Source organism: Rattus rattus, chromosome 4, assembly GCF_011064425.1.
Source record: "Rattus rattus isolate New Zealand chromosome 4, Rrattus_CSIRO_v1, whole genome shotgun sequence".
NCBI classification, from domain to species: domain Eukaryota; kingdom Metazoa; phylum Chordata; class Mammalia; order Rodentia; family Muridae; genus Rattus; species Rattus rattus.
Genome location: NC_046157.1, coordinates 160,278,913 through 160,303,937, shown reverse-complemented (window position 1 = coordinate 160,303,937; position 25,025 = coordinate 160,278,913). Strand labels below are relative to the sequence as shown.

Here is a 25,025-nt window from a genome sequence, read left to right as displayed (position 1 = left end):
GGTGAAACCTCCTCTTTGATCCCCAGCCTGCTGTTCTGGGTGAAAGGCAGGCAGGAAGAAGACTGCAGGAATAGCCTCGCTCGCAGCACAGGCTCGTTCTGCTATACCGCAGCGCTTTCTCTCCGCTGGGTCCTTCTACAGCCCAAGGCCACCTGCCAAGGGATGCCACCCACAGTGGGCTGGGCCGTCCTTGGTCAGTTAGTAATCAATACAGCCCCCCACAGACATGCCGACGAGTCCCTCGTGGACATGCGGACAACCACCTGATGAGGACTGCTGTTCAGTTGAGACTCTCGTCAGGTGACTGTGGGCCCTGTCAAGTTGACCGCTGATGCTAACTAGAATAGCTGGAGTTGGTCACCTCTAGATGCCCAAATTCTGTTGGCATCTTTCATGAAACAAAGGACACCCTAACATCCTAATGCCATATGTCTGAAGAGTAGTGTCAAGTAACAAGCACTTTCCCCTCTCATGGTGGCTATGGGTCCCCATGAAGTCGATATTCTCTCTGTGCTGGTGACCAGCTGAAGCCTGTGTTTGGACATCCCTTGACTACTGTCCCTGAGGTACATTCCCCTTCACCTGGTTCAATAGATGGTATACTTCTGGCTGTTCTGTGATCGAAGGAAAAAGTCAGAATGAGGCCCAGTTGTCTGGCTTCTGCCCACCATCTCCATGGCCTTTGGATATTCTGACTAGTCCAAGTGTAATGGTAGACAAGAGCCACTGATGGCCGGGCCAGGTCTCTGCCACAAAGGTCTCTGTGCCCTTGTAGGCAGAGGTCACAGATGTTTTGGGGCCACCGGTTCCCTCTGGGGCTTGAACACTAGTCAGCATTATGGTGCACACTTGTTTTGAAGTGGGAATAACTAATGTTATCTAAGGACAGTGTGTTTTTAGAGAGAGCCCAGATCCATAAACACAAGGTCTGAACATCCGAAACCCTTCTGATCACTGGTTCTGATTTCAGAACACACAGAAGGGAGATGGAAAAGACACGGTCACGACTTGCTTTCCTTCCTGGACGTCACCTGTCACACCAGCCCCTGGTGAGTATGAGGGAGTGGTTTGACGTGAACTGTGTCTTTTGTCTCTGGAGACTTGGTATCACCTGTGGGGGGTGTTCCACAAGAGTGTGATGAACTGTCATCGACAAGTGCTGTCCTAGGAACAAAGACTGCTCTGGTGTAGTCTCACTGTAGCCCAGGCTATCCCTCTGAACTCATGATACCAGTTGCTGTATAGACCTTTGCCCTCATCAGTTTGAACATTTGAAATCTGCACCACAGGAGTGAGCAGCAGCCACCTGCCTTGTGTGTCACGGGCAGCATTTATCCTCGCCCTTTCGCTGACCCTCCCCAGCACACATGTATGTACACAGGCAGTATAGATTTATTTGGTTCATGTATGTAGCCAAGTACATGCGCTTTCACATGTACTTTCCAAGAACTGGGTGATTCTCCATGATTATAAAAGATTCAAAATGTGCCAGAAACTTCTCATTGGCATGATACGAGTTTACCAACTGACCCACGAGGTCCTTTGTGGCCATTTTTGTATTAGGCCCACTCAGGTGGCGCCCACTGAGTTTAGCAGCTCCTCGAGTGGCCATCACCGTGTCAGCCTGTCTCGAGTGCTCCATTTGAGGCTCCATTCCTGTTTCTGTAGGTTGGATTTTACTTTTTGAGATCTATGAAGTACTCATGTAATGCAGAAGTCATAGCTGCACCATGCGTACGTAGGTCCTGCCTTCTCAGCCATCCCTCTAAAGGTCAGGAGTTTTTTGGGGGTTTTGGTTTGGTTTGGTTTGGTTTCTTTTTCTTTTTCCTGCTGTATATATGTGGTGCGTGTGTATGTGTGTTTGCATGCATGTGTTTCTGTTCAGGTGCCACAGACCACAGAGGCCAGAAGAGGGCCCCTGCTGGAGTTGCATTGTCTGTTGCCCCACGTGGGTGCTGGGAACCGAGCGCTGAGGCTCTGGAAGAGCAGCCAGTGCTCTTAAGACTGAGTCGCCTCTTCCTTATTAAAATGTTTGCATCGGTGGAATTTTTCTAATTAATTTTTTGAGGGTTACATCTGTGTGTGTGTGTCTGCGTGTTGTATTAGCGTTTGAGCCGACAGCCATCTTGAAACAGCGTGAGGAGGAGAAGACTCCTTTAACAAACCTGGAGTGAAGTTCAGTTTTGATTGCTGAAATGAAGTCTTCCAAGAAGAGTTTATTCCTTAACCCTTCTGGGGTTTTATTTGTGCTGTTTTAAACTGTCGTGATTTGCGATGCCCTCACCAGCTCCCTGCTCGGTGGGTAAGGATGGGTGGATCGAGTGGCGGTTTCCCTTGACTTTGTCTGTTTCTCCCCTAGGATGCCAGGATGGTATCCCTGCAAAGAGCTTTGGTGATCCTGAAGGGTCTGCTTCATCCTCCGGAGACCAGGCTTCCTCATACCCTTGCCCAGCTGACATGACCATTGTACCTAGAAATGACAGCTTCTCCTTACTAGGGGCCAGCAGCAACAGCGTAAGCAACCAGTGCCCTGAGGTTGATGACATCAGCAATGTGACAATCAGCGATCTGTATGAAGGCATGATGCATTCCATGAGTAGGCTGCTGTGCTCAAAGCCGTCGTGCATCATCTCCACCAAGACCTCCATTAACAGGAACTGGAAGCTCAAGAGGAGGCTCTCACGAAAGCATGGGGTGCACAAGAACACGACATACTGCCACAGGAGCAAACCCTTCCAGAGGAGCTCTAGGAAGGGGCCCCTGCACTGCTCAGAGCCCAGGAAAGAGGCCAGAGTATTAAGGGACTCCAAGAACTTGCCACATGTTGATCCCCACAAGACAGACAAGACAGGCTTAGAACTGGAAAGTGTTCCTCTTGAAGGAAGCAAACTCCAAGTCCATAAATTGATTCCAGCTTGGAAGGAGCTCCAGGGGCTGCCTCAGAAGTACTTGGGCTTAAGCACAGTAAACCACCTTGGGCGAGAAGACAGGGCGAAGGCATTACAGTGGTTAATTTCACCCGTTAAAATGGCTCCCAGGCTGAGGGTGCCTCCAGGTCAGGTAGAGAACTGGTATAGAGAGGTTAAAATCAAATTTGAGAAACTCCATCAGGAATGTTGCCCATCTCCTGAGAAACGGCTTCGCCTGACTGGCCCTACGCAGTCTTGGGCTGCAGACGTGTACAGAGGTGGCTCTAAAAGCCCAGGCAGCCGCCAGAGTGTAGAAACCCACAAGCTGAGTTCACCTTTGAGCAGAGAGAAGATGGAGAGGCCAGGTGAAGCTTTTGAAGACCTGAGGGGAAGGTCTGTCAAGACAAATAGCTGTCTCCTAAAGAGGGGCCCTTCTCCAGAGGACAGCCCGTCACAAAGTCCAGGTCATTTTCAACAGAGGTCTGGCCATCTTCAAGAACATAATTCTGAACCAATCAGAAAGGCAGCATGGCCCAGTACAGCCATTTCAGCACCGGACTCTCCAGACTGTGGAGATCACTATGACGAGCTTAAAAAAGAATTCAACAGACTTTATCAGAAGTATTGTCTGGTGTCACCTCGGCATGTGAAGGTGATTTCGTGTGGCAGAGTATCTCCAGTGAAAGCTGCTGCAGCTGTTCCCGGTCAAACAGAGCACTTGAAAAGATTAAATCCAGACTCTCCACTCCAGAGTTCCCAGAAATGGTTGCCATCTCCTGACTGGCGCATAAGAATTCCACAGGATTCAACTGCAGTTGAGGGCCACAGGTCTGCACAGACTGCTAGTGCTGTTGTGAGAGGCCCTTGGTTGTCAACAAAGAGGCGCAAGTTGTCATACCCGGCTAAGTCTCCAGATTCCTCGGGAGCAGCAGGCCGGCTCTGAGTGTCCTGACTGCTGGCTGGGTGTTTGTCCGTTGGACGTGATGTGTAGTCAGTAGCTGCTTTGAGGGGGAAGACTTGGCAGACGCTCTTTGGAGGTGGGGCCCAGGGCATCACGTGTGCTGAACAGTCTTTCACTGCAGCTCCCAGTAGCCACTTGGCCTCTGCCCAGCCACCTCCCCCGCACCATATCACAGTGCCACCTCTGTTCTGCCTTGGGCTTCTCCAGCCAGCCTCGAATATGTCTCTAAATCATATTCAGGGGATTCTCGATGGCAGCTTTCCTCTTGACTTTAACTGCTTACATTGTCTTCGCTCCCCGCTCCCCACCCCGTCTTCACCTTCCTCTCTTCTGCTTTTGTGTAGGTAAGTGCCCTTCAGGAGGACATGGTGTAAGTCCATGGGTTGGGTCATAGCCCGGACCCTGCTCCCACCCGTTGGCTTAGTCTCAGGAGCTCTGGTTTGGGGTGGGGTGGGGGAGATGTTTTGTTTTTGAGGCAGTCTTACATAGCTTGGTCTGACCTTGAACTCGTTGGATGGTTGAGGTGACTTCAAGTTCCTGATCCTCTTGCCTCTGCCTCCGTTTCCCAAATGCTGAGGCTAATCTTTGTTTTCGGATTTATTTCCATGGGTAAAACACTTTATGAACTGATTGAACTGCCAAGAAGGGAAGGGACCCACCTGGGGTAGAGCCATAGATACCACAAGGAACAGGGCCAGACCTCAACAATACTAGCTGGGTCTCTGGTCACCTGGTGTGGCAGGTATCCCTGGCAGGGTATGCCCGCCAGCAGGCTCCCTTCTTGTCTAGCTATCTCAGCCTCCTGAGTCCCCTTTGACTTCCCTAGACCAAACTACCACCACTGTGCCTCGGTGGCCAGCTCCAGACACTGCGGAAGTGACTGAGAGCGTACTCATGTCCAGGTCATCTCATTGGTGAGATTCCAATGGGAAGGAAGGTCACCGGAGGCCTTAGTCCAGAACCTGCTTTCCTCACCCAGCCTGTGTCCTCAGCCTTTTGCTTATGTCCCCCGCTGTCCTAGGAATACAGCTGTGTCCCTTGCCCTGCCGTCTGGACCTTCCTCCAGCTCTAGCGCCAATGAAATACTGCTACTTTGTTTTTAAACCCTGTTTTGCTATGTATCCCAAACTGATTGACCTTGTAGCCCTCTGCCTCGGCCTTCCTAAGACATGTGCAACATGCCCCACCTTTGAAGTCCCACCTTCCTGGTACTCTACTCAGAGAAAAATCTTGATTTTTACCAAAGCCTGGAGACCTCTCTTGCCCGACCGCTAGAGGAGACCTTGACTTTACTCTCTGTAAAGTCCATCAGTTTGCTGGTTGGTGGGAGTCACAGTACTTGGAGCTTCGTCCTTGGTCCTCACCACTTCCCTGGAATTTAATGGCCTATCCTTAGGGCCTTTACCCGATGCCTTCTCTAGTCCCATCTTCAGCCACACTGAACACTCAATAGCTTCATTTTCTGTTTCCTTCTCCTTCAGCTATAACAGATCTCAACATTCAGTGACAACATGAAGGATATTAAAGCTGGTTCCTTCTTTGTGCTGGACCAGTAAGCCTTTTACAGTCCTTACTCTATCCACCTAAGGACCCCTCAGTGACGCTGATGTGAGCAGTCTCTGTTTCTCTTATGAGGACAGTGTGTGTCTATGTCTGCCCACTCCTAAGTTCACTCAGATGGGGCTGACTTACCCCAGGGCACACAGCAGCAACCTCTGTCATTGCTGTCACTGCAGTGTGACATGAGAGTTCCCACAGCGGGCATAAACACAAGTGCAGTGCAGTAGACGTCGGGCATAGTGGCAGGCCTTGAAGAACTACAGGGATTGTACTAAAATTATCTCTCATTGGTCCGGATGGAAAGGTGATTTTTGTTAGGAAAATTTTTTAAAGTAAAAATCTTGCCTTCCCCCGCCCCCCTTGCCTCTAGTTCTGTTTTAGATGGGGTCTCTGTCACTGTCACCTAGGCTGGCCTCAGACACACCTCAAGCATGCTGCGCCACGACTGTCTGCACCGCCTTTGCATCGCTTGCGTGCTGCCCTGCTTGACCTGTCTGCCCTTAACGCCCCTCCAGGGCAGCTGGCACTGTGGAAAGGGCCTGGTGTGGTTTTGCAAATAAAGTTGTATTGTTAGCGTTTTCAATGTCAATCGACCTGTGGACCTGTTTGCCTCAAGTTTTCTTTTCTGGCTGTGGCACGCCATCTAGAATTGTGCGCCACGTTCTGTTGAAACATCACTTGCGTATGAAACCTACAGTTGAGCCCCAGACACGGTGATCCCTGAAGTTAATAGGGCCATTCCATTTTTTAAAGAGACAGCCGGCTAAAACTGCCTGAGATTCACTCACATGAAGGAATCCCAAGATTTAAAGGAAATCTCTGAAACAACTCTGAATTATTTCCAAACACTCTTGCAGCCCTGTAGCACCCATGAGGCCTCTTTCTACTGTAAAGGTCGTCTGGTTGCCAGCAGCTAGTCTTCCTGAGCAGTTTCAGTCATTCTGTGTGTGGTAACAGAATGACAACTGTTAGTATACTGCCTCTTGGGATGGTTTTCAGTGTAAGGCTGAAGGGCGGACTTTTCTCCTGTCCTTCCCTTAGAATGGTTCCTACGGTCTCCCTTTTTCTTACACTTCCAGCCAAGACCACATTTGTAGTACCTGCAAGTCAGCAATTGGCCATGGCCACCAGCCAAGCCTCTGGTGTCAAACTGCTAGTAAATCAATTAAGGGTTGAAGGCTGAGATGGTGTAGGTTTGGCCAGTTCTGCTGAGGTTTCTTTCTGGCTATAGACAGCTCCCTGAGGTAAAGAGATCCCGTGAGAACAAAGCTCCAACCGAATGTACTGGCTTATTCAGAATTCTAGCACTAGAGAATCTAAAGCAAGCGCACTACATTAAGGGCTAGCCTGTGCTACAGAGTAAGAGCCTGTCTCCAAAAAAAAAAAAAATACTGTTTTTATTGTGAGGGCTCCATCTAACCTTCCTGGTCTGAACATACACACACATAGTGTTGAGCCCAGACAGCATTGCACTGAGCTCAGGGCTTCACCTAGATTTGAAGAACTCAAGTTGGTATAGCAATAAAGTCTGAGAGCCTGGCACCTTGCAGGATGCCCATTTTGGCAGTGCATGCAGACTTGAGCACCTCCAGGGCAGGCATGGAGGCATGGTCTCTGCATATCTAGACCCTTCTTTGGACCCGATCCTTGCTGAGAACTAAGGGGTCCAGTATCCCTTAGCGGAGGAAGGCAAGCAGGAGTGGGCAAAGGTGGGAGTCAAGTGTATGAGCTCTGCTAAGGGAGCAGTTAACTGAAAACTTCTCTTGTGTTTACCCAAATAACATTGTATACTCTGCAGGTTTGCTTCACATCTGACAGGAGCTTGCACGAATAGGAGCTGTGGTTTGTGTCCCACAAAGGCTCTTATACTGGAAGTGTGTCCCCAGGTAGCAACACTGGTAGAGGGGTGGGGGTAAGTATCTCAGACTGATTAGGGACTTTGCCTCCTGGCAAGAATTAAGGACTTTGTCCTTGTTGATTTCCCAGAGTGGTTACAAAAGCCCAGGCCTGACTTCACCCAATTTTCTAGCTTACCGTTTGGTTGGGGTTTTTTGCCGGGGGTGGTTGTGCAAATGGTGCCTGCTCCACCCCCACATATTCTCATATCTGACACCAGATCTCTTGACTACCACATGGCCTTGGGTTTCCAAAACTTAAGCTAAACCTTCATATAAGAAGGAATGTCCAGCCTCAGGTATTTTGTGATAGTGCTTGGAAACTAGTGTAGACTGCTCTCACATCCAGGGTAGCCTGTTCCATTGTCCTGGATGTCTGGAGGGGTCCATACGGGCTATGGACATACATGTGTATGTGCATAACACTGGCACACTCTTAGAAGCCACAGGCAGGGATACAGTCTGCTGAATAGCCTTTACAAATGGCTCCCAGTTAAGCAATGTAAGAGACGCTTCACACCCACTGGTGCTCTCTGTTGGTGGTGGTAACAAACACGGTTCAAACACGGTTTACCTTCACCTGTGATTGGGGGGGGGGGGTGTAACTAAGGATGGAACCCGAGCTTCATGCTTGCTTGATGAGCGCTGGCACAGACCCACACCCCAGTCTGCTCTCACTTGAGGTTGGGCATGCTGCCCTGGGTATCCTCATTTCACCAGAGCTCTCGGGGCACTCACTGTTGTAGTCACCTGTTAGATTTGGGTTTACTCTGGATCTCCACCACCCCTTCTAATGTTATACAAATCAAAAATAATCTCCCCTCTGATTTGTTAGTTTTTGGTATTTTGCAGTTACATTTTACCATAGTTGGCTTTAACCCTTTACTCTTTCTGAATTCTATTCCTTTTTAAAGGAAAGTCCATCTCAGAGACTGGCCCTCAGTTCTGCTGGTCACCTTTTGTTCTATCTGAGTGGAAGGGGAGCCCCAGGCACAGATACGTTGCATGACATCCTGGGCACACCCAGAGTTGATGCCAGCACTTCACTATTTACTCTATCAGAGCCAAAGAGCTGCAAAACTCGCCCTTGGTGAGAAGCCTCAGCAAGTGAACTGCCTCAGACTGGGCGAGCATCCCCTGGGGAGGTGCTGCCTTGAGTATTTTTGCCTGCCCTGGTCTCAGTGCCAACCCAAGAATGAGAAAGTTGTCTTCGCTGTCTTTTCCTTCCAGATTTCTAGACATGGGACCAGTTACCCTTTTGGTTCCCCTGCCAAACTGTTCGGGGCCCCACTGGACTCCTGATCCCCCAGCCCAAACACCGATAGCCTCGAGTGTCCAGGAAAGGAGAGGGTAGACTTTGTGTGAGCACTGCCTCCCAGGTGAAGCTTCTCACGGTGTCGTGGTCAGCTGTAGATACATCTGCCTTTTGCTTTAGAAACAAGGTCCCTGGGGACAGGCTGGACAGTGGTTTTAAACCCCCCCCCTTGCCTGGCACCATGCCTGGCTGTGGGTACACATCGGGACATGTGGGAGAGCAGTGCCTGTCCACACCCACAAGGGCTCAGCTGAGGATGAAGAGGCCTACAGGGCTGAAGCTGCCCATTGCCCCATGGTTGGCTTTGGGATGTGCTGTCCATATAGCCAGGAGCCTGCACTGGGGAGAGCAATGGAGGTATATTTCGGAGGGAGAGGAGGGATGGATACTCATTCTTTTACAGCAGTTTTTCTACAAATGAAAAATGATTTGCCATGCTATGGGCGGGTGTGACACCGATGAGGCAGTGTCAAATCGGAGCCACTTACGGCAGTCCTCTGGGTGAAGCCAAGAGCCAGTGCTGATTGCAGCTGTCCAGGACTTTGAGGGTCTCCAAGGCCGCCCTCCTGACCCCGGCATCCGAGTCCAGCTGCAGGTCCTGGAGAGCTGGGTAGGGACAAAAGGGACAGGTCCTTCGGTCAGGACCTGTCAGGCCTCCTGACATCACAAACAGGTTTAGGCCTTGGCTGTGGAATTGGGTCAGGGGCAGCAGAAAAATCTGAGAATGGTGTCGACACGGACTCTACCCACCAAATGCTCATCCTGGAAAGCCCTACATTCAGCCATCTCTCTAGGTCCAGCTACACCCTCTTCCCCCGTTGGCCCACAGCCCCAGGTCACCAGCCCCTCGCCCAGTGTGGTCTCAAAGGTGTCGGTGAGCCATGTGTTTCTACAGCTGAGTCTGTGCTACTTAACAATTCCGAAGTCCCACGAGGTCCATCTTCTTCAGATAATGGGCAGACAGCTGCTTCATGATAATTCCTGAAATGACAGGTGTATAGGCACACTTTAACTCCAGTGAGAGGTCCGCAGGCCCATGGGGCTGCCTCTCTCCCTGCAGGAGGCACACACAGATTGACCTGCAAAGACACCAGTCATGTGTCTTCGTCTGAAGTTAACAGTGTGCAAAAGGTTGGGCAAGCACGAAACTGGGCCGCCAGACCAGCATGCGAGACCAGAGCTCGCTCTCCTCCCAGATCACCGCTTGTCTCCCTGTCCAAACCTGGGGTTCGCTAAGTGGCTTCGAGATCCCGCCCCTGAATCTGGACGCATCTGTCCCACCTGCCAAGCTGCAGGCAGCGGTTCTGATCCTAGACAAGTTGTTTTTCATGAAGACTGTTGTTTCCAGCAGGAAACTGCAGAGAACAGCAGGCTTCTTCTGGGCCTGCAAAAACAAGGGCCACCTGGCTGTGGAGGGTCACCTGGCTGTGGAGGGCCACCTGGCTGTGGAGGGCCACCTGGCTGTGGAGGGTCACCTGGCTGTGGAGGGCCACCTGGCTGGGGGGGGTCACCTGACTGTGGAGGGCCACCTGGCTGTGGAGGGCCACCTAGCTGTGGAAAACAAGCTGGGGACAGGCTGCCTTCAAAGAGCATTCCTTCCTGTCAGGAACCTTCCTGGACTTTGAAGACTGTAACCAAGCAATGCAAAAATACCACAAAACAATCTTCCCCCCGACCCCATCTTGAAATGGCTGTAGTCTGGTTGCTTGGGGCTAAATAAATTCTATTGCCAGAATTAAATTTTGTCTCTTTACTCTCCGACTGTGGCAGTTAGAAAAGTCAACATGGGTCCCCCTTGCATTGTCCTGTTTTCATGGCAAAAGGTAAGAATAGGGTCATAAACCCAACCACGTCCCCCACTTGGCCTTCTCACCAGGACGGAGCACATGTTTGTCTGAAAAACTGTCATCTGGTCATTGATGCTGTCATTGCTGTGACCAAAGGAACTGTCCAGGGATTTCCAGCCCCAGAAATGCACACACTGAAACATGGTGGCCACACATGCCTGAAGGGATGCAGGGCACAAGACAGCGGGAAAGACATCAACAAGCAGGGCGCTGGGTGGACTCTCCCCTGAGGAGAGAGAGAGCAGCCCCACAAAGGGCTCCAGAGCAAACAAGAGTCAGGCTGGGGGCTCCTAGAAGCGCACCCGTACATCTGTACTAAGCCCCCGGGGGCTAGGTGCCCCTCACACGCCCCTTCAGCCAACACCTTTCCCTTTAAAGCAGCTGTGAGGGAGATGAAGCCAGGCGCTCAGTTGGGATGGACAGGCTTCCTACTCTACCTTCTTTCACCCTATTCCTCCAACTCTCGGGATCTGGGGCCTTAGAGAGACGTGACAGACCAAGCTGAGCCCCTCTCAACGGCCCTGGCAGTTAGCCACAGGGAGCCATGAGGAGAGGTTTAAGGCCAGTTTTAAAGGGGTCCAAGCCTGGGTACCTCAACGTGGCCTGTGAGGTACTGAATATTCTAGAAGGAAAAGTAGATAGGCAGACACTAGCTGTCCACGGCGACTAGAGCAAAGAGGAGCCGTAACATGTGTCCTCACAGAGAAGCCCATTTTAGGGGCCCCTGGGATGGTTCCCTGCCCCAGCCTGCAGAAGGAATGGGGTGGCGGAGGGAGAGTGGAAGAGCTGGTAGCTTACTGAGCCAGCAGGCGCAAGGGCCCCTTCCTCTTTTTGGCACTGAGGCCCCAGATCGTAGGACACAGGTTGCGGGGAGAGGGGGTGTTACCTGGGCCACGCTGGGGCAGGGGTCCTGGCAGTGCAGCAGGAGGGAGACCCAGCCTCTCTTCACCTCCCCTTTGAAGAAATGCTTCTTGGAAATTCCAACCACCTTTGCAAGCCTCCCAAAGAGGACGAAGGCCTTCAACCAGCAACAGCTCGCTCTCCTGAGAGCGAGAGGTACAAGGAGGCTGTCATCAGGAAGTCCAGCAAAGCCCCAGCCCTTGTCCATGGACAATTTCAACTCCTAGGTCTCCACAACAAAGCTTTCTGGATCCTTCCATCGGGACAGTCCCTCCTTCCTCGAGCTCATGTAGCACTCAAGAGACTGGGCATGACTCTAGCTTGGGGAAGCAGGGGAGCGGGGCGGTCATCCCAAGGGCAGGCATAAGGGTTTATGTGGAATTTGAACGCACTTCATTGCCTGCCTAGCACCAGTGTCCAGAGGTGCCACCAAGAGAATGTGGGGGAGCCCCGGGGAGCTCCTGGGACCCCACCCCCACCCCGGCACAGGATGGAATTCACTTGAGCACTCAGATTGTAAGGTGCTGATTCTCCAGCTCTTAGCATAAGCCAAGGTTGTTGCAAGGTCCCAAGGTCAGCCAAAGAACATTACCACTCCCTGTAGGGCCAGCTTGTTCCGCCCTGGGACACATCATTTCTTCCAGCTTTGAGCAAATGGAGTGAATGCTATGACTTGAATGTGCCCCAACCTAGATTTAATGTGTTGGAAACTTAGTTCCCCAAATCATATACAAAAGGCATTTTGGAGGTGGCACCTTTAGAAGTCATCGCATTAGATGTGATGCTGGGAGTGGCATTCCCATGGTGACCTTTGTGGCCTTCTAGTAAGGATCCAAGTTAGCTTAGACAACGCAACAGAAGGCCCAAACCCCAGAAGTGTAAGCTACGTAGACCGCTATGCTTCGTAAGTCATGCAGTCTCAGGTATTTTCTTAAAGCAACAGAGCACACAGATATTGCGTGGGGTGGGGGACTCTTATCTGGACTCACATTGTCGAAGAAAGCCCTGCACTGCTTAGAGATGGCTTCAAACGAAGATCCTATATCCCCCTCTCGGAGCTCGGCCAGGACCTTGGTCAGGGCCTCCATGCCTTCAGCGGTGGCACTGCTGCTCACCTGTCCCTGCAGGGAGCCCAGGCACTTCTCCAGCAGGAGTTTTCGGTACTGCTTCACCTAGAGGAATTCAGGTCACTCGGCTGCGCCCCAAGCTTCTCGGAGGAGCGTGCCCACATAGCCCTCAGTCCAGAGACCTTACACCAAGGCCACTGTGGTACCTTCCGGGGAGCACCGAGAGCCATGTTGCCCAAGGCGCGCAGAGAGAGCACCTGCAGGGTCTCATCTTTGTCCTGCCCCGCGCCCTTCTCCAGCATCAGCACCACCGGCCTCAGCAGCTTCTCCTGGTGCAAAACTGGGTCGCTCATGAACTGGAAAAGGGAGGGCTGCAGTTACCCAAGGTGGAGGACCATAACTGGGCACTGAGGCAGAGGAGTCATTACAAAGAGGGATGCACAGAGAGGCCACTCTATGAGAAGGAGGTGGGGGTGGGGGTGGGGGGAGGGGATGACCATGAGCTTCTGTCTTCTCATCCAGAAAAGGTACAGCTGTCTCGGGCTTGCCGTAGGATTCAATACAGAAATGTGCAGGGAATGCAAGTGCTGCCCGCTGTGGAGACGCGTGTGTGTTATAATTCATTTCCTCTGTTAAGATGACAGGGCAGCTGCCGTGCATAAGAGTCTCACCTTCCAGTGTCTGCACACAAGTGTGCAGAAAGCATAATTCGGGTCAGTGGACAGAATCCCTGCTGGGCTCGTACTCAAGAGTGTCAGACTTCAGGCCGGTGGGAAACCCGCGGATGCACGTGTGTGTGTACATGCTCAAGAACTCCTGAGTGCTTTTAAATTGTGAGTGTGTGCGCTCACACACTAGGATGCAGAGGACAGAGTCCTTACTTTTTTTTTTCTTTTTTTTTTTTTTTTTTTTTTTTTTTTGAGACAGGGTTTCATTATGCAGACCAGGTTAGCCTCAAACACACAGAGATCCTCCTGCCTCTGACTTCTGAATGCTGGGATTAAAGGCATGTCCCACAACTCGTGGCTCTCAGGGCCGCTCCCTGAGCCTGGATCTCTGGCCCAGATCTTCACCCTTTCCCCTACCAGCTCTAGGTTACAGACAGAGCTGCACACTCGGCTTTTCGGAGGGTGCCGGGGATCTGAACTCAGGTCCTGATGCTTGTATAAAAGTACTTTATGTGCCTTTATGTGCTAAGACACATCCCCTAGCCTCATGAGCATGTTTTAAAGATACCTAGAGGGAATTAAACATCACATTGGTGGCTTCTGGGGCTGAGCCCGGTACACGCCTGGTGCCTTGAGACCACCCAACCTGCCATTTTCATGCCTATTGCACCCAACCTGCCATAGCTCTTTTGATTCTCTAAACCTTCTGAGGAGCTCCCGGGAAGGGCCAAACAGAGTGGCGAGTGGCGACCACACCCTCACTTTACAAACCCCACAGGACAAAGTCCTGTGGCTCAGCCACTGTGTCTGGTCCCTGCATCTGACCCTTAGCCTGGCTTGCAAGCCACTTGAAGCTGTAAATCTCTCCCCATCAATGATTTTTGAATGGTTTGCAGAGGCACAGACACGAGAGGACTCTATGAGCCCGAGAAATCTTGATGACTGGGGTGTAGTCCAATACCAGGGGTCATTGTCACGTGTCTAAGTGATGGGAAATGTCTTGAGGGATTATGACACACAGAAAGTGTGTTTAGCTTAAGTGCTGGTGTCCATAGGGAAGGTTTTACTGGAACCCAGCAATACATGGTTTTGTGGCTCTCTCCCCACCCACATAGCCTGGCTCCCCATCACCCCCAAGTCAGGAATACTTCTTAACTATGAGGCTCCTCGGTGAAAGGTTGATGGCAACTGCTCAGGGACACTTGTTGGTCCTTATAGCTACTAGACAACATGCAATAAAATTCTCCCAAAGGTCTCCTGGCCAGCTCCTCCAAGACTCCACAAATGGTCTAGCCACACAACTGAGAGATGAGGCCCTGCTAGCCAATGATGTTCCCTATTTCCAATGAGGCAAGGTGAGCGCTTCCTAGCTCAGGCCTAGAAGCTCCTTTCGATTGGTTCAAAAGCTGTGTCTCAGCCTCTGCTTGCCCAGGACGTCCAAGTGTAGCAAAGGAGGGGATATCTACAGAAAGCAAGGTCTGTCCCCTAAACTCAGGTCCTCAAAGGACAGATGCCTGCCATGAAGATGTGACACCCTAGAAAGCCCATAGACAATTACCCACCGCCCACCCGCACCCCTCCCTCCCGGGGCTGGGTGTCTCACTTCTACACAGATGGCCGTGCTGCTGATGCAGCAGCTCAGGACCTCGGAGCCCATGCCCGTGAGCACCAGCTCTGCCAGCCTCTGCATGTAGTTCTCCATGTTCTGCATGCACAACCTAAGGGGAAGGAAGGGTGCCACAGGGAGGGCTATCTCGGCTCTGCTCTGTCCTCTACTCTAGAGCCCAAGCTTAAGGGGGAACTGAGTCAGACTTCCTAGTGTGTCTGCACCTTTCTCTGTTCCCCAGGTAGTTGATGGCAGGGGCGGGGGTGCCAGTTAAATGCTCAGGGCTGTGATGATGAGACCAGAATGCCCAGGGACCTACTGTGGCCTTGGAGGCCTCTCCTCTCTCTCTCTCTCTCTGTCCTCTCATTCTCTGGCCTCACTGTCACTCCAGAGTCCAGGACATCCATCGCTGTAGAAGTGACCCCAGAAACGTGACGTCTAGCTATGCCATGCCCAGGGATAATCCTCTGCAGGACCCTTGAAGTCCCGGGAGCCCTGGCCCCACCTGGCCATCTGGCTCACTCCCTCTAGGAAGGTGCCTCCGTTCTCCAGCAGGGACCACACAGACTGCTCCTCCAGGGCCTGCTCCAGGGGCTCTCTGTTGATCCTCTTGACCAAAAGCTGCATGGATTTGATGGTGATCCTGGAGAGGGGCGAGGAAGGGCGAGGCTGCTGAGGAAGACTGGAGGGGAAGGGCCACAGGAGACGGAGGTCTCCGAGCTCTGGAACCTACACCACGCTGGACACACATGGGGAAAGGGTGTGAGTAAAATCACTTCCGCCCACTCCCGGGAGGACCAGTGGAACCCAGTGGCTTCTAAGGAAAAGCTAGCAGTCAACTTTAGCCCGAGTTGGCTGCCTTGCACCGTGTCCCTCCCTCCTGCCCACTTGCCCTTGAGCACCTCTGCAGGGTCATCTCCTGGGGCAGCGGCCCTGTGTGGACCAGCCTCCAGGTTTTCAGGACAGGGGAGGCGGCTTCTGGCCCGTGGCTGCTACCAAGTTGCAGCAGGAAGGTATACAGCAGGTCAGGAAACAGGTCTGGGAACTTATCATCCTGGTCCATCTTTTCCATGAGGAGTTGGATGGTACAGAGAGTCTGCAGGGAGAAGGGCTGGTGGGTCCTGCCCTGAGTCCCTGGTGGGGGAGTGGGGGGGTCCAATCACCTGCCTCCACCGCTCACCATCAGAGGGTCCACGGCTGCCAGGCGCCAGATGTCAGCCTTGGAGGTGGCATTTATCTTGGCAGTGAACCTTGACTGCAGCCGGCCCAGCAAGCCATGCAGCATGGTCCGTGCGAAGGGCACGTTCTCAGCCACAGCCAGCCACACCTCCGTCAGGTGGCTAGGCAAAGAAAGACAAGGAGGGCGGGCTTTCTGGCGGCCTGCTCTGGCAGGATAGCACCCCTCATGACACCCCTGTGTGACCCCTAAGCAAAGAGTTGAATTCTAGGAGGTCGCCAGAGTCGCTTTTGGTTATACAATCAGGGCTGGTCCCTCAGTTTCTCTAGGGTTCCAGCAAGAAAGCCACAGCCTCCTGACCTCACCAGGCCTCCCATTTGATGACCTCCTAGGGACAGCCACGGAAGCCTCCAAGAGCCTAAAGAAGCATTGAGCATCTTGCAGTGTTTTTGGGGTTTTGGTTTTTTGTTTTTTGGTTTTTTTTTTTGTTTGTTTGTTTGGTTTGGTTTGTTTTTTGTTTTTTGTTTTTGTTCTTGTTTTTGTTTTTGTTTTTGCTGTTGTTTGTTTTTGGTCAGCTATTCCTTCCAAATTGTCTTCCAGGAATTTGGGGAAAATAGTCACAGGAGACAGAGGTATAATGTTTGGAGGAATAAACACACACATGGGGGTACCAGTTAAATGCTCAGAGCTGATATTCCAGGAAGGGCTCGCTCTCTCTCTCTCTCTCTCTCTCTCTCTCTCTCTCTCTCTCTCTCTCTCTCTCATATATATATATTCACAGAAAAGGTGACTAAGGTCCCAAGGGACAAGGGGCCTGACAAGCTACCTTTGGAAATGGACTTCTTGAGATAGGCATCATGGTACAAGTCTGAAATCCCTCATTTGAGAGGTCGAGGCAGGGGGAAATCAGGAGTCCAAGACCAGCTTCAGCTACATGAGGAGTTTGAGGCCAGACTGGGCTACATGTCCAAATCAAAACCAACAATAACAACAACAACAACAACAACAACAATAACAACAACAACAACAACAACAACAAAATCCGACAAAAATAGCATGAAATTAGAAAGAAAATGGCCTCCTTGACTAGAAAGCGAAACTCATGGCACTGCTGGGAAGAAAAATGCCAGTGGACTGAGACTTATTGTGCCGGGTACAAATAGTACAGAGACCTGGGCATCTGGAAAAGTCTAAGGAGCTAAAGCAAGCAATTCTATAAATGGACAAGGAAACAATTCAAGTGTGTATTCGAACCCACAGAGCCAGTGCAGGAGCCCAGGCCAGAAACTTCAGTGTGGGGAGAGACACAGCTAGATGCTATGGATGGGAAGCCGATGGGGAGGTAGGTGCACACTGCTCCTTAACGCCCTGTGGATGTGTCTGAAACAAAGGTTTGTAGCTCCAGCCTGAATTCTACCAATGCTATGTGCCCCTGGCAAGACTTTGGGATCTGAAACCCAGTTGGGTGTCACCTCAGTGGCAGTCTGGTGTGACCCTGAAGGAAGGGAAGCTTCCAGGCTTCTGCTCCGTGGGGGCTGTGCTAAGTGCTGCGTTCTTCAAAGGTCTCTGCATCACTGTGTTTCGACAGAAAGCCAAGACTGGGAGGAAGCGACAGCTAGAATGTGGCATTGCTACCTTGAAAGCCATCGAGCCCCGCATATCTGCTGATATCACTATGCATTGTATGTGACCCTGCCCACCCAGCTCTCCAACCACCACCTTCAGGAGGTCACCAAATATGCACAGCATCGCCCCTTGCACCCTGCAGACCTCGCTTAGGAAACGCCACACCTTAGTGGTACCACACCTGGGCTTCACACGTCAGCCCCTTTTGCTGTGAATCTGAGGCCTCTCAGGAAATGTTCCTTTCTCTACTCAAGTCGGCCTCACCTCACTGATCCACACAGGCTCAGCTCCTCTGGGGAACCACTCTGGCCTCTTGCTGGGCCTTGCCCAAGTGAATTCTGGCATCTTCCAAACTTACTGTTTTTGCCATGGCCCTGTCTATGCCCTGGTAAGAAGGGAGTTGGCACTGAAGAAAGAGAACGAGAGAGAGAGGGAGAGAGAGAGAGAGAGAGAGAGGGAGAGGGAGAGGGAGAGGGAGAGGGAGAGGGAGTGTGTGCTGCTCTTGCAGAGGGCCTGAGTTCAGTTGGCAGTGCCAACATCAGGAAGCTCACAGTCACCTGGAGCTCCAGAGAGTCTGACACTGTCTTTGGGCCTCTGCTGGTACAAGCACACACATGGCGTATGTACCCATATACATGGAAATAAGCAATAGAAACTAAGCGAGAAAGAGGGGACTGCTGTCCTTCGGAAACATCGCTTGCACAGGGACAGGCTGATGTATCTCAGAGGCTCAGGGGTACAGGCCTGAGGAGCCATGATTTACTTTTGTCTGTGCCTGTTCCTCCCAGGGAAGGGCCACCATGAAAGAATGCCCTGGGCCTTTTGGATGTTGTCCTAGAAGGGACAACTAGGGTATGGATGAAGCTATGAGATACAGACTCAAGCTCAACCCGATGAAGTGGTAAGCCTGGGATGTGGGTCAGTGGCTTGGCAAAGGGCAGGGGTGTCCTACATGAGATACAGGCACTGCCCCAAGGCTTAGGCTCTTCCTAGCCTTGTCCACCTCCCATGGCACTCACCTTTCCATGGGCAGCGGCTGCCTCAGGAGTGACGTGAGGACGGTTTCCTGGTGGTAGTGTGCCAGCAGGAGGATGCCTTCGATGAGATGCCTCCTCACCTCTTGGTGGTCTACCACTGGCAGGTGGACCAAGATGGCACCCAGTATCTCAGCCACCTGAGGAGGGGGCGGGCATCTTCTTGGGTGGGTGGGCATTTGGGACTGGTGTTGATTATTTTAAATTGTCAACGCAACTTAGAATCAACTGGAAAGAGAATCTTAATAAGGAACTGTCTAGGTCAGGTTGGCATGTGGACAGGCCTGTGAGGGGCCGTTTTAATTGTTGATTGAGGCAGAGAAGACCCAGTCCACCACGGGCAGCAGCATTCCCTAGGCTCTGTGCCCTGGACTATGGAAGAGTGAAGGAAGCAGAAAGCAAGCAGGATGCCTGTGCTGCTTTCTGCTCTTAACTGTGGCTATAATGTCACTGACTGCTTGACTGTCCCTCAGTGACGAGATGTAACCTGGAACTGTACACCAGTTTGATCATTGTCCTTGCTAAATTGTGCTTGGTCAGTGTGCTTTATGACAGTAATTGAAATGAAGGTAGTTCAGGGCCCCTGTAGGACACCTCTCCTTTGAGGAGCATGGTAGGTGGGTTAGACCCCTAAAGCCTTCTCAAGATGCCCTATGGGTCTCTTCCTCCTACATGTTCAGTGTGTCTTCACAGGGCAGGTAAGTGCCCCACTGAAAAGAGCCTGGTACCCATGGTCCCTCATCTACTCACTGGCCAGTTACATCTCAGCACCTTTCTCATTCTAGAGCTCTGTTTTATCCTCTTTAGCACCCCTGGTTTGGGTGAAAGCAATCAGCCTCAACGTGTGCCACACAGCCTATACTTGTGTACACCGGTCAGTTCTAGCACCAATCCAAAGCATCCCCTGCCAGCTTGGCTACCTTGTCCTCCAGCTCCTTGACCCGCATCTGGAGGAAGATGCCTATCCAGGTGACAGCAGCCCTGTCGTGCTGCAGGTCCATGGCCCCAATGTTCTCACAGAGCTTCTGGATGAGAGAGACAACCTCATCGCAGTTAAACTCTGGGCAGACCACCTAGGACCAGAGCAAGACAGAATTCTAGGCTCCGTCCACTCCCCTGATCCAAATGGCACACGTGGCCTATGTACCCACATACACAGAAATTAGCAACAGAAATTAAGCGAGAGAGAGGGGACTGCTGTCCTTCGGGAATGTAGATATTAGATGTAGATATTAGATAAGTTACTTGCCCCTTCGGGATACATTCAAAAGGGCACAGAGACAGGCTGATTGTATCTCAGAGGCTCAGGGGTACAGGCCTGAGGAGCCATGCCTTTTTTTTTTTTTTGTCTGTGCTTCTGTTCCTCCCAGGGAAGGGCCACCATGAAAGAATGCCCTGGGCTTTTTGGATGTTGTCCTAGAAGGGACAACTAGGGTATAACATACAGACTCAAGCTCAACCTGATGAAGTGGTAAGCCTGGGATGTGGTCAGTGGCTCGGCAAGGGGCAGGGGTATCCTACATGAGATACAGGCACAGGGCCTTGCCTGGGAAGAGAATCTTAACAAGGAATTATCTAGGTCAGGTTGGCCTGTGGGCAGGTCTGCAGGGGATTGTTTTAACTGTTAATCGAGGAAGGGAAGACTCAGCCCACCAAGGGCGGCAGCATTCCCTAGGCTGTGCCCTGAAGAATGGAAGAGTGTCCCAGTTTCCCAAGGCTTTCAGAGTGTGCCAAACCTTCCCCACTCCTGATCACTGCCTCTTACTCTGTATCTCATACAGGACATTCCCTTCTTCACAGCACTGTCTCGCAGACACTCTCTGACCTCAACCTGCAGCTAAACAAACTCCCGTGGGCACCAGGAAGATAACCTCTGCCCCCCTAGGAAGAAATGGCTTTAAGTTCCATTTCTTTGAAGGTCAAGGCCCATGTCATGGTTCTGGGTACTCGTATTCATCAGTATGCCACTAGCAGCTCAGGAACTAGTGCCAGTGTAGTAGTTTGAATAAGAATGGCCTCTATAGGCTCCTATATTCCAATTCTTAGTCACCAGGGAGTAGAACTCTTTAATAGGATTAGTCGGTTTAGGAGGTGTGGCCTTGGTGGAGGAAGTGTGTCATTGTGGGTAGACTTTAAAGTTTCGAAAACCCAAGCCAGGTCCAGTCTCTCTCTCTCTGGCCGAGCATCAGGGATTTAGCTCGAAGCTACTTCTCCAGCACCACACCTGTCTGCTGCCATGCTCCCTGCCACGAGGACGATGGACTAAGCCTCTAAAACCGTAAGCAAGCTCCCAACCAAATGTTTTCCTTTGTAAGAGTTGTCTTAGTCATGGTCTCTTCACAGCAATAGAGCAGCAGCTAAGACAGCCAGGGTGCAGGGTCTGATTGGCCCTTTCCCACAGCCCTCTCCACACTCACTAGGGTCTTAGAGGAGTCAGCCAGGGAATGTCAGGCATCTATCCTTTATGTCCCGGCCACTACAAGCCATTTCACTACAGATGCATCTACTGAGAAATGATTGCCTGGGTGACAAGATTGGCTATACAGACAGCATAGGAGACGGAGGCACCCCCAGCACGGCCCAGTGTCACCTTGGCGATTCTGGAGGAAGCACTGGAAATCTTGTCCATGTCTGTGTCCTGGAGGTCCTCCTTACATTTCTGTAGTTCCTGCTCCTTGGAAGCTCCCCATAAAGAGCACGTCTGGCTAACTGTTTGGAGAATAGTCGAGCAGCAGGAGAGAGTGAGCAGCCTGGGCTGCCCTCCGGTGTATGCATGCCCCTTCCCTTCTAGACTCCACTCACTGAGCCTTCAACATGACTAGCTTTGCATGCACCACTTCCGCATCCGGCTTACGTATCTACTGCCCTGTCCCTCCAGCTTGGTTCTATCTAGTTCTGTTGCTCCCTTGGTATCTGCAAGCTGGATAAGTCCAACACTGGGCCTTCAATGGGTCAACCCCATCCCGTGAGCCCCCTTTTCTGGAAGCTTCCATGACCCTCTTGGGGAGCACTCTCCCCTCTGTTATAAGTTATGCACATGCTTGCCTGCCTGAACATGGGGCCTGCACTGATACCTTAGCCCTCACCCCAACACGTCCCTCATGTCCTGTCTCCTCCCTACCATGAAGATCTAGCAGGCTGGCCAGGACATTTATCGAGGTCAAGCGGGTTCTTCTGTGGACGTCACAGGTGCACGGAGCGATGAGTCCAACCAGTATTCCAAACTGCCCCAGCTTCAGGGGGATCTGAGAGTCAAGAGACATCAGGGCTCAGATCTCCACACTCAGAAGCACAGCCAGCTGTGCACAGCCCAGGGACAGCATGCAGGGCGACTACGGTGTGCAAGGCCTGGCCACTCTGTGCCTTCCATTCATGCTCACATCTCCTCAGCTGCAGAGCTGGGTTCTTACAGGTCAGTCAACCAATATCAGAGAGCCCAGCATTCACCCCTAGTAAGCTCTGTTCTGCGCTACTCTGGACTTTCAGACATTTGCCGTATTCCTACATCTGGACTCCAGGTTCTAACATGAAACTACTCTGCTGATGAGTCTCCTGGCCAGGCGCTTCAGCAGTCCCTCAGGACTGTCTGTACAGTTGAGGTTAGTGCCTCTCTTCTTTCAGAGAATGCTATCAGACATGAATAGTAGACTCTAGGTGACACATTGTGTGCACCACTGACCCTGAATGTCCTTTAGGCTCTTTCATTATGCCTTGCCTTCCTCCTCACCTCCATTAAGGTGTTTCTGTGGCTTACCATATACCACCCCAAGACCCGAGGCCACCCCTACCCTCTAGCCCTGGCGAACTACTATCCTGTCCGCAGCCATTTCTAAGAGTAAGACAGCCAGAGCTCAGAGCCAACACCGGTGGAAGAGAGACCTCATGCTATGGGTGCTGATTGATCAATTAAATGCCACTTTGTTTTCAACTTCCCGGCCCTGGTGATACTTGTTAAGCTTGCTTTGTGACTGTAGTGACTTATTTCAATGTTCTTGGTAAATGGTATCTTTCCTGTGTGGTATTCTGCATTGGATGACTACTGCATAAGCCTCGGGCACCATGCAGCCTGGACCCATGCCACGCTGGGATCCCATCCTCTGCTCCCTCCCCCACCCCAAAGCCCAGGTTTGCCTCTCCCCAAGGGACTCCTGGGGCAGAGCCTGATCTGAGAGGTGCTCCTCCTCTGATGAAAGCACCATTTTTCTATGGATGCCTCATAGACTGATAGGCCGTGGGATGGGGGTTCCTGGACTCACACAGACACCAATGCTTTGAACGTAGATCTGCATGAGATGGAGATGGAGGGCCATGGCTTTCTCCCGTTCCCATTCTTTCTCAGACAGGATCCACTTCTCCAGGAGCTGTGTGTGGAGCCCAGGACACAGAAGCAGGGTTAGCGTCCTGAGGACAGCCAGCTCCACCCCGGCCAGATTTCACCTCGTGGTACCTCCCACTCAGAATTTGACCTTCAATACTCCTGGTATGGTTCTAAACACCTTCTTCCCTAACCCTGCCATGAAGGGAGTTGAGGCTGAGGTCGCTGGGAGGTCTGCTGTATCCTCACAAGAACAGTACTTGAAAGTTATGCTTGTAGCCCAAACCTCAGCTCAGGTGTTACTGACAATGCAAAGGTACTTTTAGTGCAATGAACAGTGCTGTTGTGGCTTATGTATGAATGCACACACACACACACACACACACACACACACACACACACACACACACACACACACACTATATGTTAAAAGCAGTGCCACCCTGTGTTACTGCTGAGAGGTGATGGAATCTTTAGGCAGTGAGCTCAGTGAAGGGAAATGAAGTCAACTGTGAGAAGCCCTTGCAGGGAATACTGGGATCCCCTCCTCCCTTTCTGTCACTCCCATGAGGTGAACAGTCTTCTTCTACCTTCCCTTTCTCTCTTGTCTTACCACAAGCCCAAAGTAATGAAACTAGACAGCCATAGACTAATGTCTCTGAAGGCACAAGCCACAGTAAGCCATTCCTCACAGGGTGGCTCTCGGGTCACTCTCCAGGAAGGGCCACCTTTGGCTCTGGGCTTCTCTGGCAGGTAACTCACATGCACAGTGTCCTGCAGCCCCTTGGGGTCCAGCTGTCTCTGCAGGAGGCCCTCCATCAGCTGCTTTAGGGAACTCATGGCATTTGCATACAGGACCTGAGAGGGAGAGAGGGAGAGGGAAAGGAGGGAGAAGAGGGAGGGAGGGAGGGGGAGGGAGGGAGGAGAGGGAGGGAGGAGAGGAGAGGAGAGGAGAGGGAGGGAGGGAGGAGGAGGAGAGGAGGAGGGGAGAGGGAGGGGAGGGAGAGGAGAGAGAGAGAGAGAGAGAGAGAGAGAGAGAGAGAGAGAGAGAGAGAGCAAGCATTGTATAGTTCTATAGCCAGGAAAGGCACACAGTATTCTGCAGGTGTCTCTGTGCCTGGATCAGGAGATGAGAGGCACCAAAGTGGGCTATGGAAATGCGTTGTTGCTCACAGAAGGAAGGCAAAATGGAATCTTCTGCACATGCTCTTAGCCCTCTGACCTAGGGACCTTTGAAATCGTTTGCTGAAGATTCTGGGGCCTCTATCAGACTGGGTACCTGACAATTTACAGGATGCGTCTTCACGCACACACACCCAACTGACCACTGGGCTCGTTGTAAATGAGAAATAAACTCGAATCTAGTGAAAACTCCGAGGTTCTGGGTTTGCCTGTTACAGTGGCTAGCATTAGCTCATGTTTACTAATAGAGCTGCTCCAAATTGTTACATTGGAGGTAGTTTGGCAAAGTGGAGCCTGCCTATGCCAGGGTCTGACCAGAGAACAAGGAGGCTTCCCCCCGGGGGAATCCTACCTTAACGGACTCATTGTCTTCCCCTGGGGGCTGGAGAGAGATGACAGTGTGTATGCTGATATCCATCAACTCTGCGCTTTCCTCTGGAGAGTAGAAAGGCTTCAGCATGCTGAGGAAACACGTTAGCAGCAGGAGTGGTCACTAGGAGCTAAGCTCATCCTGCGCACTGCCTGCTCTGGACAAGGGAGGCATGTCACAGAATGAGGGAAGGACACAGCACCTTGGCTGGGGCCTCGGGCGTGCATCGCTGACTAGGAACCTTGTTCTGCTGGACCACTAGCCTTCAATACTATGTTTGTGATGGAAGCAGGATTTGAGGGTGCAAGAGTCAGCCTTTCACTTCCAGTTGCCTACTCTGAGACAACCAATATTTGCTAGGTGAGGCCTGGAGGAACAGCTCTGGCTGCTGCTGCTGCTGCTGCTGCTGCTGCTGCTGCTGCTGCTGCTGCTGCTGCTGCTGCTGGTGGTACTGATGCAAAGCATCTGGACATCTTTTCAAGGACTCCCACCCCCAGGGACCATGCCCGGGCACTAGGGATTCTTTTACAATACTCTGGGGCAAGGTCAGTTCTATTAACAGCTCCCTGAGGGGATCTATTGTGCCCCAGAGC

General features: G+C 51.8%; 2 protein-coding genes across 2 annotated transcripts in view; one reads left to right on the top strand and one right to left on the bottom strand.

Moving 5' to 3' along the window:
• The window catches only part of Hjurp (Holliday junction recognition protein), a 13,371-nt gene extending 8,730 nt beyond the window's left edge, over positions 1–4,641 (top strand). Inside the window, exons 7-8 of the mRNA XM_032901587.1 lie at positions 971–1,049; positions 2,360–4,641. Coding sequence (XP_032757478.1) covers positions 971–1,049; positions 2,360–3,852 — 1,572 coding nt within the window. The 3' untranslated portion in view covers positions 3,853–4,641. The remainder of the gene's footprint in view (positions 1–970; positions 1,050–2,359) is intronic.
• A 4,339-nt stretch (positions 4,642–8,980) lies between these two features.
• Mroh2a (maestro heat like repeat family member 2A) overlaps positions 8,981–25,025 on the bottom strand; it is a 36,783-nt gene continuing 20,738 nt past the window's right edge. The window contains exons 26-43 of the mRNA XM_032901585.1: positions 24,415–24,523; positions 23,643–23,738; positions 22,822–22,926; positions 21,687–21,810; positions 21,156–21,274; positions 19,486–19,638; positions 18,551–18,705; positions 15,909–16,068; positions 15,631–15,824; positions 15,234–15,371; positions 14,726–14,840; positions 12,661–12,810; positions 12,373–12,559; positions 11,374–11,525; positions 10,514–10,645; positions 9,922–10,024; positions 9,556–9,621; positions 8,981–9,246 (exon numbers count right to left, since the gene is read on the bottom strand). Coding sequence (XP_032757476.1) covers positions 9,125–9,246; positions 9,556–9,621; positions 9,922–10,024; positions 10,514–10,645; positions 11,374–11,525; positions 12,373–12,559; positions 12,661–12,810; positions 14,726–14,840; positions 15,234–15,371; positions 15,631–15,824; positions 15,909–16,068; positions 18,551–18,705; positions 19,486–19,638; positions 21,156–21,274; positions 21,687–21,810; positions 22,822–22,926; positions 23,643–23,738; positions 24,415–24,523 — 2,380 coding nt within the window. The 3' untranslated portion in view covers positions 8,981–9,124. The remainder of the gene's footprint in view (positions 9,247–9,555; positions 9,622–9,921; positions 10,025–10,513; positions 10,646–11,373; positions 11,526–12,372; positions 12,560–12,660; positions 12,811–14,725; positions 14,841–15,233; positions 15,372–15,630; positions 15,825–15,908; positions 16,069–18,550; positions 18,706–19,485; positions 19,639–21,155; positions 21,275–21,686; positions 21,811–22,821; positions 22,927–23,642; positions 23,739–24,414; positions 24,524–25,025) is intronic.